This window comes from Neopsephotus bourkii, unplaced genomic scaffold (genome assembly GCF_033783945.1).
Source record: "Neopsephotus bourkii isolate Nb327-2 ecotype Australia unplaced genomic scaffold, CSIRO-AGI_Nbou_v1 NB_379, whole genome shotgun sequence".
In the NCBI taxonomy this organism is placed as follows: Eukaryota; Metazoa; Chordata; class Aves; order Psittaciformes; family Psittacidae; genus Neopsephotus; species Neopsephotus bourkii.
In genome coordinates, this window is record NW_026900884.1 from 1,784,084 (window position 1) to 1,800,936 (window position 16,853).

The 16,853-nt window shown below is 38.9% G+C and overlaps 1 protein-coding gene across 9 annotated transcripts in view; it reads right to left on the reverse strand.

Annotated features, from left to right (window-relative positions):
• BLNK (B cell linker) overlaps positions 1–16,853 on the reverse strand; it is a 101,870-nt gene that overhangs the window by 30,375 nt on the left and 54,642 nt on the right. For 2 of the 9 annotated variants that reach the window (XM_061349022.1, XM_061349019.1), the window contains exon 1: positions 16,428–16,729. The exons of the other annotated variants lie outside the window; for them this stretch is intronic. In XM_061349022.1, coding sequence (XP_061205006.1) covers positions 16,428–16,474 — 47 coding nt within the window. In that variant the 5' untranslated portion in view covers positions 16,475–16,729. Of the gene's footprint in view, positions 1–16,427; positions 16,730–16,853 lie in introns of those variants that run through there. 9 annotated transcript variants of the gene reach the window in all.

The following is a 16,853-nucleotide window of genomic DNA, read 5'->3' on the forward strand; positions in this document are numbered from 1 at the left end:
TTTTACTAGACCCAAGCTGAAGATTTTATCACAATCAATAAAAGAAAGCAATCATTTTCTTCAAAAAGCGTTTAAAAGACTTTTTGTTACCCATTCTTCATAACAAGTTGTCTATGCCATTCCACATTTTAGTCTTGACTACCTCATCTCTGATGTACAATCAGGCTACCAAATGACTTAGGAGTTTGACTTACAAACAGAAGTACAAGCATCAAAGTATTCTTTCTCTTTTTTAAAGCTTTCTTTAAACTTGAAACCTTATTATTCAGAAAGCTGAGTAATGCATAGAGCTGCACTAAAAAAAAAAAAAAAAGCTATCTTGCAGCTTCATCATTAGTAATTATGGTTGTCTCTTAAAATTAAAATAGCTTTTTCAAAGGAAATGGAAATTAGATAGGAATTAGCTAAACAAAACTGGGAAATAACTGAACTAATGTGATTATCTGTCTGCAGTCCCTGGTTCAGGCTGAATAAACATGTAGCCAACAAAGGCATCAGGTAGCAGTTGAGTATTGGGCTTATGCTGAAAGGAACATTCCTACCTCTGCTACTGATTTTAGATCAATTGTGGTAGTTAGTCACATTTAATCCCACTTTATGATATTTGCTTAAAAAGAACAGTTAAATAACTGAGTACTTGTAAGTTTTGGAGTCCTGAAATAAATAATAAAGCTTAATTTTAGTCTTAATACAGTTTATAAACAAAACAAACTGTTCCTTTCATTATGTTGCCTGGAATTGAAAGATACTCCACATTTTTAGCAGCCCTGTAATACAACATGGAATATCCTGCTCTGACAGTCTATGTCAAAAGTCTGATATTTAAAGACTAGTCCTAGAGCCTAAATCTCTGCCCAATTTTACTTAAACCCAATGTCAACCTATTCTTTTTAAGTTGTAAACTCACAAAAATCAAATAATAAGTGACAAATAACTCACAAGCACGTCTTTAGCTCAAAACTCCCACTATTAATTTACAGCAAAAGGATATAGTGTTACCTGCTAATATAGGGGAAAAATAAATTACTTATAGGTATCAGAAACATCTGCATAGCAAAGTGTTTTGAGATTTCCTGCAACAATGAACTACCTCCATAAGAATAGCTTGGATTATTATTTACACTAAACAGGTACATTAAATCTGCAAATCTGGGGCGAAGATCTCCGAAGTACTTGTTTTCCATGGGGTTTGGTTGTTTGGGTTTGTTTCCCCCCCCCAAAATAGATTCAACTTCTGGCTATGCTTGCAATATCACAAATAGCCACCTTCTGCAGTTTACTGTTTCTCTCTCATACCCCAGTTGGTGCCTGGCAGTGGCTATAATGCAAAGTAATGAAGAATGAAATGAATAAGACGAGGTTTAAATGGTTTAGTTCTAGTTTGTGGAGAATGGTTGTCTGCAAGTGTTTGTGTCCTTTTCAGAAAAGCTTACCAGCCTTAAACTAGAAACACATGCAAGCGTAAGCAATTTTTCTTTCCGTGTTTGTTAGAAATTGGACCCAAGGTGTTTGATTTTTTCACGTGACTGATTTTTATTTTACATTTTCACTTTGGTCTCTAAGAAAATCCACACACACACAAATAAAATCCACCCCCAAATTTATAAGTACAAGTACCCAGAGCAGTTTTCTTTTCATCATATTTAGGTGAATTGATCAGACTATCATGGGTGTTCCCTATGCACTGAATAAACCTATAGTCTAAAAGAACATTTTCCTACTTATTTCTATTAAAAAAAAAAGGCATTTAAATTAAAGGTAATTGCACATCCTGCTGGACTGAAATCAAAACATTCTCATTTTTGCATAATGAGATTTCTTAAAAGTCTCTGCCTTGTATTTATCGTTCTTTTTCTGGAGCCATTTAATTTTCTAATTACATGTTGCGATAAATTAGGGAGTACCTAACATGTATTTGTGTGATTTTTTTCAATTTTTAAAGTTATGTAGCTCTTGTAGGAGTTGCTAGAATACTTAGCTTGTTACCTCTGGACAACTTAACCTGTGAGAGTAAGCAGATAACCAGGGCACTTTATAGTTGTAAGTGTAGGAAGTCATCATGAATGGATGATCTCCAGTTCAAGTGGAATCTCCTTTGACCCATGAAGTTGAACAAGCTGCAAAACCAGTCTGTGCAGTTAGCCAGAGGCTGAGATTTCTTGAGGTGCCGGCTGGTACAATAGGCTACAACTGACAAGTTTTACAAACAGCTGTCTGACTTGTCATTTCAGACAGTAGAAAAGAGGAGAGGCAGACAGCAAAGCCTATAGCAAAATTCTCCAAATCTTATGGGTCTCAAACCCAAGCCCAAAGGCCATTCCAGAGAAATGAATAAAGTGAAGCACAGCAGGAAATTTACGTAACACTTTGCCTGGATCTGGATATCTGATTAGCTCTCAAATACTTTTCTTTACTTAAGACAATGCTCCAAGAGGTTCATTGTGGGAGGAATTTATCAGAGCAGCAGCGCTGAGAGTACCTAGGAAATGGAGGCTACTGTGGCCCAATGTAGACATCCCTTGCTTCAGATACATAACCACAACCCCCCGCCCCTTTTTTTTTTTTAAACACAACACATCTGAATCAGGACCTCATTTACCAACTAATGTTTATTCTCTAGTTGTTCTCTTGGGATGAACAGGTACTAGAAATATTCAAAGACCTCAATTGGCTAGTACCATAAATGAATATAATAAGTAATGCTAGTTTTACTATGCATTATATGTAATGAAAGATAATTAAGAGCTCAAACTTCAGAATTGTTTCTTAACTACAAGCGCTAACTTCAGCTTGGTTGAGAGCTTTTTCTGTGAAATCACACTTGCAGATAGATGTCTGGTATGTGTCACTGTTGATCTTTGAAAGCACATTTCAGCAATAGCTATTCTGAGATCCTGTTTAATTGTGACATGTATAGACTGAATGGACCGTTTCATCAGGAACTCACTGCACACAGAACAGATTTTCAGACTTCTGCAGATGAGAAATTCGGAAGTCTTGACTCTAGGGGCTTCTAAAAACTTTTAGGTTTCTAACAAATACATTAGAAATTCTGTATGTTGGAGGGAATCACAAAAAAAGACTCTCCAATGACTCTTAAAAGGAAGCACTTTTTTGCCCTGTGTTTCTATTTTTCATATTTTACCAATTTTGACCTCCAGCAATTCAGGACCATCAGATGTACTGACAAAGGGATCACTAGCTGTGATACATATGTAAATGCAGGTGGAAAAGTTTACCATTGCAAATACAACATACCCTGAAAGAATGATTTGCTGTGTCACAAAATACCTAGCTGTGCTCTAGGACTGGCAGAGATGCCCTGAGATAAAACAAAATGAAACAAAACCACCTTCTCTTTGATCTGGTCACAGCTCAGCATATGAGGAATGTATGTCAAGTGAAGGGCAATGGGAGGGCCTGGCCTCTGACACATCCCCACTTTCAAACATTAGCTGGAAGCTTTTGCCTTTTTTGCATAGAAGCTATCCTACAAAAGCTTTGCAAAGTCAAAATAATAATTAAAAAAAAAAGTAAAAAAAAAAAAAGGAGAGAGAGAAATATAAGTAACACAAACAATAATGTGTAGTAAGCTTTCAACTCAGATCTGAGATGACGTACAGAATTCCCAGACTTGAGAAACACGAGCCTGTCTTAATTTCAGACAGATCTGTGTAATAAGGAATTCTCCAGCAATTTAGGCAACTTTTTGAGAAGTTGTATTTATCAGTATTACAAATCTATGAAGCCATTTAAAAACATGTATTATGCACATATGTATAGTATGGCTAAGAGCAGTCAGCAGGAACAGCTCCTCAGTGGCCATGGCATTCCCCTGTTCCTGGGAACAGAGGGATCCCTGGTGTGCATGAACTCCTTGGTTCACCTACTTGTGTGCAATGAATCCAGTACATTGGACCTTCAGGACACACACTGGTTGTCAGTATTTTAGCTGTTCATCTGCCTATGTCACTTCATGAGTGACAGCCCATAGCAAGTAATGCCCCTCTGCTCTAGGAATATATTACATGGTCTGGGGTGGGAATACTGGGCACAGTTGTTTCAGGGCATCTAGCTGTGAGCACAGCTGTGTGTGCTTGCAGCTGGGAGTGGTCCTGATAATGGTTTTGGAAACAGGGTTGACTGCAGTGTCAGTAGGGAGTGGTGGCAAAACAAAAACCAGTTTCAAATGAATCACAGGAAGTTTTGGGTATTACAAGTATGCTTATTTCTGTTTATCTGGAGGATCAGAATTATACCTTCGGTTTCTGGTGCTTACAGGGATATCTGAATTATCTGGTTTGCCTCTGAAAATCTCCATCTGCACCCACAGACCTGCTTCTTTGGTTAAAAAGGGGCAGAATTTTGAATAGCATCTGTTCAGACAAGTATACAAGGGGAGCTTTGTAAGCAATGATACATTCAGTAAGTGACCTGCATATTCCTTCTCCTCATTCTAACATCAGTTAGGCCTTTAACTGATGAATTGGTTTCATTTTAGTAATAATAATTAAAAAGGTATCTCACTGTAAATCAGTCACTTTGCACCCCAGTTTTAGTTCCTAGTTCCTACACCTTTTGGGTACATCTCTTTCTTACTGATAGGGTACCCCTACAGTTCTGTCTCTAGATAGTCCCATTTTCTGAAAATCATTACTACCTGCAATCAATTAAAGTAAGACTGTAGGTAGGTGTACCCCTCATTTTTCTCTTGAGAAAAGCATCGTAACAAATGATGTAAAAACACAAAGTAGTTATTCCTTGGTTTTCAGGCAAATTCAAATGCTTACCCTTGGAAGCCTAGAATTAGATTTAGTAAGTGCAAATTTAGACTTAAAACAAAAACAATCCCCCAAGACCCCACCTATGTCAGCTACAAAGTTTTACAGAAAATTACCACAAAAAAAAAAAAAAAAACAAAACAGAAAGCAAGGAAGTGTATAGTGGAATTTGGAGAATAAAAGCTAAGTTTCTAGAAGACAAAAAAAAATATTAAAGAGCAGAAAATTAAAAATTAGTACAGCTGCATCTGTTATTTAAAAAAAACCCCACATTAAAACATGAAACTAAAGAAGGAACAGCATGCCCAGCCCCCTCCTTTACTCTTTCTCACAACACAGTAATTCCACCACCTGGTCTTTATTTTGTGTTTCTAGCCTTCAGTTTTATATACAGGTGTGCAGGTGACCAAATTAAGAAAGTAATTGTTTCTGGACAAAGGGGAAGACTCCTGCTTGGTGGGGTAGGGGATGGACAGATGGACATGGTCAGGCCTGGTTACCTAAAGGGGATTTGTGAAAGTACCAAAGAAAGAAACCAAATTAACGAACAGGAAAAGACTACCTTTCTTCCAATTGGCTTCTACTAACATAATGCTCCTGACAAAACCTTTGTGGAAGAAAAATTATCTCAGTGTGGGTGAGTGTCTTCATAAGACATATTTTCCTATTACTTGCCAATTTTGTTTTATGTAATTAACTGGGTTGCTTCAGATGCACAACTCCATCCCCTTCCATTCCACCTTCCTTCTAATTGCTCAGTAGAAAGGAAAAGGATGTTCCCAAATATAGAAAGCATCTAATTCCTCGTTAGGTCTCCTTCATGTGCTTCAGACCTCCATATACATGCACACACTCCTCTACCATATGCTAAAAGGAACAACAAAAGCGGAACTCCTTTGCAAGGAAATTCAGGCTGGCATCAGCTGGTTGGGTTGAAGCTAGTGTTTTCAATAGCTATTACATGTGTATGATGCGTAAAGACAGCTTAATTCTTGAGGTGCAATCAGACAAACTGCTTCAGTTGCTGCTGGTCTAAGACAGAGGTTATTGCCTGCCATCCACTCTGGGGCTTTTCACAGCTCATCCCCTGCCAGTGCCTTTTGTGGCTGGAGAGCAGGAAGTTTGGAACTGGAGGTGGTAACCTGTGATACCAAATCATAAGTTCAAGGCCCCAAGCCTTTGATCTTTATCTATAAAGCTATCTCAAAGCTCTGAATAAAAGTTGAAAGAGGTTTGCTTATGGGGAAAAGTCAGTTACAGACACCTATCTGAGAGGAAGAAGGAGCAATAAATTGTCTTCTGCTGTGTTCATGAGATGCTCACTTTTCAATCATCCACTATTTTGTCAAAAGACAAACCACATAATTAGAGCAGGTGTGTGTTTACATGCTACACACAGAAAGGCAAAAAGGCTAAATATTGGCTTTTAAATATAAATAAATAAATAAACAAAGGCTAAATCTTCATCTTCATATGCCCTCTATGAAATCTTCACAAAGAAGCTGTTAATCTCTCTTGTAGCAGCAAGTACTAACATAAACTGAGTAAATGAAAATATGTAGCATGTAAAGGCATAATACATCTTTGACACAAATCAGTCCTAAGATGAAATTAAATAGTGTAATTACTTTGAGGTGACCGAGAGAATTCTGTGTTGAAATAAAAAACCTATGCAGATTTACTGGTGGGACTGAGACAAGTGGGACAAGAAAAGACCATGCTCCCCTCTCCCATCCTCCAACCCCTAGGAAGTTACACTCAACAGCCTACTCCATTTTTCTGAAACATTTGCAAGTAGCAAAAGGAAGCTAAATGCATTAAGTTACTCTAAAATGAAGTTCCCATTAAAACTGAGTGCTGTACCTCCCCAGAGGACTAGTACCCTTACAGCCTGGTAGGTGAAGTTTAAGAGCATAAAGAAGTTTTTATATTTCACCAAAAAGAGGAAGCACAAAGACAGGACTTGGTACGGACCCAGAAAATTACCACCTGTCAATGTTAACATTAATTACAGACAGAATTCTACAAGCATTTTTGAAAGGCAAGACAACATTTCTGTCATTTCTGCAGGCATGGAGATTTAGACTACTACAGGGACACGGAGGACATGAAAATGAATGAAAATGTAAGAAAACTGAGTGAATTGAACCAGAAAAATAAACACTTAACTTTGATTTGCTGTTCCAACAGAGTGAGTTCCTCTGTTTTTCCTCCTCTTTCACCTCTTCCACAAATTTCAAATCATTTTAGTTTTGATTACCAGTTGAAAGACACCTAAAAAGTTTAACTACATAAAGGGCTTGACCAAGATTTAGCCAGATGTTTAAGCAGGTATCTAACTTCAACTACCTTCAAGTTAGGCAAGCACTTAGGTTTTTTTTGTCTTGCTAATGTGGGCACATAAGCACTGACACAAGATGAATGAATTTAATTCATGATCTGAGTGAAGTGTTCATCAGTGTCTTTGTGTCATTTAAGATTGCTAGTAAAACACATTTCTAATGTGATTCTAATCCAGTAAGTTCATAGACTGTGGAAGGATAAGAAAAATGGTGAGCTTTTTTAGTGGACTGAAAAACTTCATGGACTCAGTAGTTTGATGGCAAGGTGCTGTAAGCACTAGAGAAAAGAGGGGCTTTTATGAACAACCTCTTAACTCTTCTCCCTAAACCAAAAGTGCATTTATATGTATAATGGTCTGCATTTGCTCTACCAAAGTGTTCTGACCACCAAATAAAACAGGGCAGAGCTTCTTAACATTGCATTAAATTCAAACACTCCCTTTAGCCTACTCCTAGAGACAGAACAACCACAGATATCTTAATGCTGCCCAGTATTCACAAGTCACTAAGACTGGTTCCAAGACAGGAGTATTTATGTATATAGTTGGTCAATGAGAAATTGAACATGAGCTGGCAGTGTGCGCTCATGTTTATGGCCCAGTACTTCCTTTTCCATTCTCTGATAAGATTTTTCCCTCTCCCAGACAGTTCATCCAGAGCAATGCCTGATTTGGAGAGAGACAAGAACTTTCTCTTGTTCCTCTCTAAAGCATAATTTTATTTTTTTTTTTACTTTCATTTTTTTCTCACCCATTGGCAACAGAAGCGTAGCAACTGATTTCCGGTCTGTATTGCTCCTAAGATCATACAATGCTTAAAGCAAGAGTTGTGGTTGTATTTTATGCCTTTAGCATTATTGTTATTATACTGAATGCCTTTAGCATTAAAACCCCTTTAGCTGAAGTGATTTTACCTTTTTTAACATTTTTACATTTTTAACACATCTGATGAAGACCAACAAACACTGCTGTAACTGGGCTGAAAGTGTTTTTGCTCAGGCTTACAGAAGCATTGTATCCACCACAGGTGTGGGGTGATGCTCACAGGGATCTACTAGAGGCTCCTGATGGATCTGCTTTCTTTTTTGTGGTCGTTTTGTTTGTTTTTTTTTTTTTTAAATTTGGTACTAAGACCTATCAAATTTTATGTGAACTTTGGATAATTATTTTAGTCCCTAGGGTTATACAGTCACTTTAATGGAGTCCACGTGGTCTGCCATTGAAAGGGGAAATTCTGTTCTTTTCTGCCCTGGGTGCTTACCCAGCTATGATGAATCATGGAACTTCCAGCTGGGAAACTAACTTCTTTTTTCTTTTGCCAATGTAGACTGCAGCAGGATCGGATCCAGCTTCATCACATGATCATGGGAACCAGGGTGAGGGTGGAGATAGGTGGCAGGGAGAGCAGGGCATTGGGAGGGTGGAAGAAAGGGACCTACTCTTTAGGAAGCAGCTCAGACTTATCCTAAGTTAAATTAACCACGTAACTACAGTTCCAGTGACACTTAGCTGCCTATGTGCTTCTTGCAGAGATGCCTATAGCTTTTATATTTTAAGACATGAAGGAATTATTTAGTCACATATCGTAGCCTCTTATATGAATAGCCTACTTCACCTAGTTGCCCTTGCATTAGGCTTGAAAAATATATACTCATGTTTTTCATATTATTGCCTCAGGATGCATTATTTTAATTCATTCTAAAGTATTTACTGTGTAGTATATAACTTATGTTGAGGTCATAAACCTGTAGCATTGCACATCTGCTCTGCTTACATCTGGAAAATTAACTTGTCCAAAACATATATACCAACAGATTAGGATAAATATTCTAAGAGAATTTCCAAGCTTTTTACCCCTCAAGTCGTTCGCTATAGCTGTCATGATCCAGACTTCTTTACACAGTATGTAAAGTCCTTTTACAGTCTACCAAAAAACTAAGATGGCTCCCTACAGCGAAATGAGAAAATACTATCACTTTCAGCCACCATTTTCCATCAGTTTTCCAATTCTTTTGACTGCTGAGCACATAAAACCAGTCATATTTGCTTTTTAAAAGAAATACTTGCTTATCTATCATGTAACATGCTTTAGTGTACTTAGGCTATAGAAGATATTATATAAACTAAACTCAGTCCTCTGATGCAGCAATCATTTTTAAAACCACATAAAACATGAGGAAAAAAATATCAGCAGATGTGTTCTTTCTTTTCTAATGATCAGGGATATATAAATCATCTGCAATAGGCGATTTAGCCATCTGAAGATGCATTTCCATTAAATACATCAAAGAGAACAGGTCACAGATTTTCCTTACTGCAGTACATACAGCAATGTGGTACAATGGAGAAGCACAGTTGAATCCTGAACTACACTGGTCCAACAAACTAAAAGGAAACATTCAAAATTTTTAAATGTCAAAATGTTCAGTTACATTGTGAATGGTAAGTAAAAATGATCTAAACTCTAAAGCTGTCATTTTTTCAGTTTTCAATTACCTGTTCTGCAGATAATTGACATCTTATATTTTCCTCTAGGTTTGGTCACAATGCTGCAACTGCTGGCAGAGTTGAAACTTCAGATTTCACTCATCATTTAAGAAAAAAAAAGCAAAACCAATGGAATTCTTAGGACATTTTAAAATGTTCCAGTTTTATCTTGTATGGCCTGTTATGAATGTGAAGATGGTTAATCAGGATTTTTGATCAGGATAAACAGTTTACCAAAACTAAATTCACCAAAAGCAGAACTAAAACTTGATTACATTACTCTTGGTTAACTTTTTTCAACTGTTGACTTACATAAGCTTTGCTTCCAAAGACTATCAGACAGCTCAGAGAGATAATCAAATAACAGAGCGATTCTCCACAGTAAGCCACTAAAAACAATCCTTATTTTCAAGTAAAGAGGTATTTATTGCAATTTCTGCCAATGCGGGAACACTTTTTACTCCCTCTCGATAATGTAATTTTGCCTTCCAACACTGTTACAGCTAACAAAAGCCATAACAGTGTGAAGGGCTTTTTTGCAACATTTTATGATTGTCAGGCACAGCTACAGGTTGGGCAAAGAAGAGATTCAGAGCAGCCCTGTGGAGAAGGACTTGGGGGTGCTGGTTCTTGAACATGAACATGAAATGAACATGAGCTGGCAGCATGCACTTGCAGCCCAGAAAGCCAACTGTATCCTGGGGTGCATCAAAAGGAGTGTGACCAGCAGGCTGAAGGAGGTGATCCTGCCCCTCTACTCTGCTCTTGTGAGACCTCACCTGGAGTATTGTGTGCAGTTCTGGTGTCCTCAACATAAAAAGGACATGGATCTGTTGGTACAAGTCCAGAGGAGGGCCATGAGGATGATGAGGGGACTGCAGTACCTTCCATATGAAGACAGGCTGAGAAAGCTGGGGCTGTTCAGCCTGGAGAAGAGAAGGCTGCGTGGAGACCTCATAACAGCCTTCCAGTATCTGAAGGGGGGCTATAGGGATGCTGGGGAGGGACTCATCATTAGGGACTGTAGCGACAGGACAAGGGTTAACAGGTTAAAACTTACACAGAGGAAGTTTAGACTGGATATAAGGAAGAAATTCTTTACCGTGAGGGTGGTGAGGCTCTGGAATGGGCTGCCCAAGGAAGTTATAAATGCTCCATCCCTGGCAGTGTTCAAGGCCAGCTTGGAAGAAGCCTTGGGTGATATGGTTTAGTGTGAGGTGTCCCTGCCCATGGCAGGGGGTTTGAAACTAGATGATCTTAAAGTCCTTTCCAACCCTAACTATTCTATGGTTCTGTGATTCTGTATTTGCCTTCCAAAAGAAAAGCATCTATCACATTATAAAGTAGTGTGCAGTATGTGTGCAGGTTTTAACTGATTCTGTAAAATACAAACCTATTTTGTTCTGGTATCAACGTATCACTGGATATCTGCAATGTCATATTATGATTTAGTATCTAGCACTCTGCACAGCTGTATGGGGTATAGTTTTAAACTAATGGTGAAAAAAGGTTATGTCCAGTTTGCTGGAATATTTTATGTCTTCCATGCCCAAGAATATTAATTTATTGGTTTATCTGCTTGGCTATTGATCATTTATTATTTCACTTAATTAAAAAAACAAACAAAAAAAAAGAGGCAGGTCATTAGATCCACTCTATATTACTATCCTTTGCTGTAAAAGTGACGGTCACAGGGCTAAAATGATGTCATTAAAATGATGTCATAGTTGGAAATGTTCCTACTGTAGACAGTTATTTTGACAAAGCTACAATGTCATTAGAAGACCTAATTTTGTTTGGAAGAGTATGCATATAAGGGCTGGTGGAATAAACTATGCCAGTGACTGAACAAGTTTACAGCACAAGTAGAATGAAACTGTAGGTACTGCATAGGTGTAGCTTATCTTTGATCACATTATACTCTTAATACTACTGACACTCAGAGATTGAACCAGGGATTTTCACCACACTTTCAATATTAGACTTCAGTATTTTGTCTACATTGCCATTATTTTCATTTAAAACATAGATCACAGTCGCACTTAAACACATTTTTCTATAGCCAGCATTGGCATTTTAGGTTAAAAAAGCCAACAAAACCCAAAAGAATGTTAGTGCGTTTATGTTGGGTTTTTTTTTTTCTTCCCTTTTTTTTTTTCCTAGGGCAGCTTGGACACTGGTTGAGGCAGGATGACATAGCTGAAAGAAGGATAAGCAAGAAAAAGAAAGAAACTTTAAAAGGATTGTTAGAATGAAATGCTTCTGCAGAGAGAAAGGGAAAAAGGAGAACACAGGGTGGGGGCTATGCTATGCTGAAGCAAGGTCAGAGAGAAACAACAGGAGATGGCTAGAGAAGTCATACTGGGGGTGAAAGGGGGTTTTACAGTGGTATTTGGGGAAGTTTGCATTTCGTAACTCATTCCATTCCAAAGTCCAGAGGTGAGAGAGATTAATAAACAGTTTAAGCTGACAGAAAGCTAGAGGAAATAGAGATTATACAGCTTTATCATTTAATCAAAATCCCATGCTTTTAATGACAAACTAGACCTAAGAATCCTACAGAAAGAACTTTCATTTTTACTCACTAGCATGGGCAAACATAACTGGTGGCCTCCTTTCCCTCCATGCCTGTGGAAGCCAGCTTTAAAGACTGCATGCCATTGGCACCGATTTCATGTGACCTTACATTCAGTCTACGTTTTGTTGGGCTAAAATGTAGCCACAAAAGCTGCTGTTGACAAAGAGTTACTGCACAGTGGAAAGTTGACAGGAGAAACTGGAAACTGAGACAGAAGGCTGCTGGAGGTAGCGGTGGGTCATATCCCAGAAGAACCTCATGGCTGTTACGTTCTGGAGGCAGATTAGACTTTTGCTAGAAAGAGAACAGAGCAGGTAGAAGAGCAGAATTAAGAGAGCCATGACTTGTGAAGAAGAGATAGCAACTACAAGGGGTTGGTCTGGAAAAATCTTGTACATGGAATAGTTCTCATGTGGGTCTTTAGGCTACTGAGCAGTGTTTAAGTAACTGGGCATTTGATCAGCCTATCCTCTGAAGTCTATGTAACTAAAAAGGGGAAAAGATGTTAAAGCTGTATGTGGACTTTGGTGCCCAGGTGCCCAGTCATAGGGAGCATTCTCTAGCTTACTTTGAAACTCCAGTTTCTTTCCTGCTTGAGTTTATTTTTGTCTTGTTCAAGTCCCTTGATACAATAAATGATGTTAAAATCTGATTTGAAAAAAGATTCAGTTTCTGTGTTTGCTTGCTACAATTAACTATTAATAGGGGTTAGTAAAACTACTGTAATACTAATATAATACTGTAAATTTTCTCGCAGTGGAAGACTAATGCTCAGTTATTCCCCATTCATTTTCTCTAAATTAAACATTCACTATGCTAAAATGTCCTGCACATAGAAGATGTCAATTTACAGTTAAATATAATCTGATTCCCAAACGAATTCATTTTCTGCTAATACACTTTCAAGAGGAAATGGTACCAGAAAATCTGGTAAAGACCTAGCAGTTATAGTCAAGCCCTCTGTCAGTAGAAAATTAGTGAAGACCGTAACTATCTTCAGATTTGATGGACAACTAACAGGTATTCAGGCCTTAAAGAAACTCCTCTTGATTTTAATAGAATTAGGACTTAATCCTCCTATTTAGCAAGGGATGTTAAAACAAAATATTGCAAATTAACTGTCACACTTGTCCAACCTGAGCAAAAAAAGTCAGTTGCTTTTTTTCCCACTTGCTTTTTATTTGGGAGTTAAGGTTGGAAATAGTGATTTTAAGGGTCTGGGTTATTTTTGGGGTGAAGGGAGAGAGAAGGAAGAACTACGGCAAATTAATGAAGCCATCTGAAATGAACATGAAACTGTCCTCTTCAGCAAGTCTTTGCAATGTGGAAGTCGTTGGCTGCATGACCTTGGGCAAGTGAAAATGTGTGGTAGACTTCTGCTTCATGCCATGGTTTGCCCATCACAGTAGTGGTGATGGTAATGATGCGTTTGAAATGAGATGCTGTAACATAATAGTATATAGTAGCTAGAAATTATTTAAAGACAAAGAATTATAGGCTCATAGTCCAAGAAGCTGAACTGCAAACGTTTAATGCTGATTCTTTTGAGTTGCTAACTTCCTGTTTCTGCTGAAATCAAGGCACATGAGAGCCTGCCATGGCAGCATGGCTATTGCTCATGTATTCACTCCACACTTTAGAAAACCATTCAAAATACAGAATTACTTGCATGCATCACAAATCAATTTCTTATGATAAATAAACAACCTTTGGAATTCATTTTTTCCTGACTGTATGGAAGCAATTAGAACACACAATGTACTCTGAGGAAAACTTCTATAATACTGTGCATGCCTTATAACAAACACTATATAAAAATAATACTAGAATTCCAAGAAGTTCCAACATTCCTATCTAACTGATGTTAAAGTTAATTGAGTGACTTAACTGCAGTAAACATCCATACCACAACATGGTAGCTAAAGGGGTGCATAGAAACACTGAACAGTTGTTATTGTTGCAATAACAAACAAACAGAATATGTTAAGAATTCAGATCTGACATAAGACTTGATAATGCAACAAAAAGCTAGATCTGGTAGGCTCAAATATAACCATGGAGAACAGATGAGCGTAGCAAAACCACATAATATCTAGCTTTTCAGGTCTATAGTTAAAAAAATCAAAAGCTCTGCGCTCAGATGCTGACTCGAGCAGTGCTACTTTAATTTTTTGCTGCTATAAAGCGGAATTTTTAAGAAAGCTGTCTTTAGAAAAAAGTGAACTATAATTACACCAATTGAAACCATACTTGGTAGGAATATTTCTTGGCATTGCATCTGAGCATATAGAGGAAGGTAGGTTTCTAATGCAGCCATTTCGTTCGCGTAACATTCAGGACAAACTCTGAACCATCTATGTATCTTCCATGCAGACAAGAGGCTATATTAGGAAGTCAACTGCACTGTCAACAAGTCATGTAGCACAAGGAGGTATTCAGCTGTTTCAAAGAAGAAAAGGCTGCCACCATGTTATGCTGGTTTCTTCCTAAATTTGCACATCTCTCCTAAATGTATGCTATGAATATGTACTCACAGACAGTTCTGTCTTAAGTTTCTTAAAGCCTGATGGTGTAATAAGACTGTGTAGCCAAACACCCAGGTTTCTGTCTAAGGAGGTGTTTCGATGTGCTCAAATAGAAGCATACATGCATTTCCATCATGTGTAGTGAGAACAGTCACACTTAAGAAACGCGCGCTCATATGTTCCTTGCACAACTAGAGTGAATTGGCCTTGAGAAAGAGAGAAAAAGTACCTTTTAATACTTCAAGGTAATACAAAAAAGCAGAGCTACCTCTTCCTCTTCCTCGTTTTACAACAATATTAAAACCTCAGACAAGATGAAGAGTGTCAGCCAATGTAAAGATGCAGCAGGGGTGTGATGGCTGCCTTTCTGGTTTAGGGCTTCTGAATCAGTTTGCAAGTTTTGTACTATTATAACCTTCACATGTAGATCATCTTCTGTATACTTGAAAGTAATCCTGCTTTAATAATTTGCAAAGGCACAAAAGATGCAGCTACAATTTTATCGCAGCAGAAAGTGTTTTATTTCTTTATGCACCAGTAACTGTGTACAAGCTTGCCACCGTATCACTCAGCTTATTATCTTGAGATAGACAGTTCAGACCAGCTCTGAACACTATTTTTAGATATTTTTAGACTATTTTAAGGTGGTAAATTGCAGACAGTGAAGAAATTTGCTGTGTTCTTCCCCCTGTCCATTGAGCCTTCCACAGAGTTCTTCTATGGGCTGTAGGTTGCAGTCTGCTAGGGTTTTATTATGTGTGCCTGGCTAAGGAATATGATATGAGGGTTATTGCTGCTCTTCAGGTATCCCCCAATTCCCTGCCAGTATTTCAACAAACTGGAAAGAGTAGATATAACAAAATGCCATTCCATCAGAATTAGCTTTACAAGGGATTATTCTGATTTGCATTAAGGCTTCTGGGGAGAGGAGACTTGAGAATGGCTTATAAATTTGTATCAAGTACTTAAGTATGAGGGTTTTTTAGGAAATTTTTTTCTTCTGTATTTCATTCTTATTTTCCAGTGGAAGAAGTTTGGATGCTGCTTCAGTCTGAAACAGGGCTTATTTTAACTATTCAGAAAAAAAAATCACGATGAAAGAGCCTTGAGGTGCCAACTCCACCAGCACACCAATCAAGTCACACTAAAAATACTTCAGTAATGGTCAGCTTCTGTTTTTTTCCTCTCAAACCCTGTATTTAACATTGTTCTCCGTCACTTAGGAACATTTCCCGTTTTCCAGTTCCCTCTATTATACCAGTTCTTTCGAAGATTAGAAAATATTATGCAACTTAACTGCAAAATCCATCTTCACAGGCCACTCTGATTAAACCATCAAGCAATTAATTAAATTTTTCTAATTTGCATGAGGCTCATACATCTTAGTCAGCCAAAGACTGTCTTCTCATAGCTTTGAAGACAGACACTTTAAAAATATTCACCTTTTCCCTGCAGATGAAGCAGACACAGTTTGCTTTGAAAGCCGCATCCGATTAATGGCTCCAGACCTGTATTTACCTTCCACGCTTCCCTATACCAACCTAGAGACCAGAAGTAACTCCGTTTTACTCTAAGACTTCTAACAACTTCCTCGTGCCTCTGAGCCTCCCTATCCCGGTGCAGAACGAGGTTCCCCGTCACACCCCAGGCCCCCCGCCCAGCTCCAAGCCCCCGCTCGCTACTCATGGAAGAGACCAAGGTTGACCGGACCCTACCTGAGCTTTTCCCCGGCCGGCACAGTCAGCTTGTTGAGCTTGTCCATGCTCCGCGCTGCTCCGGCACTCGCCGGGACACGCTGTATCGCCCCAACCCGGCACCTGCCGGCGCGGCCGCCCCCTCTGTCGGGCTCGACTGGGCTCCCTCCTACCGCCGTGCTCGGGCGCGGCGGAAACTTGTCCGATTACTGCCTCGGCTGGGTTAAGTCGCGGCCGCCGTCGTACCGGGCTGCCGAAACCTCTCCCCGTCCTACCCGCAGGCACTGATAGAGGAGGGATCCGGTGCTCGGGGAGCTCAGGCCAGCCCCTCCCGGCCCCAACGCCCGCCCCCTTGTCCGGCGGCGCGCACAGGTGGCTGCGGTACCGGCAGCCAATGTGGAGTCTTCAGAAATAGGAAAGGCCCCTGTACTCTGCTCCTCCCTCTAG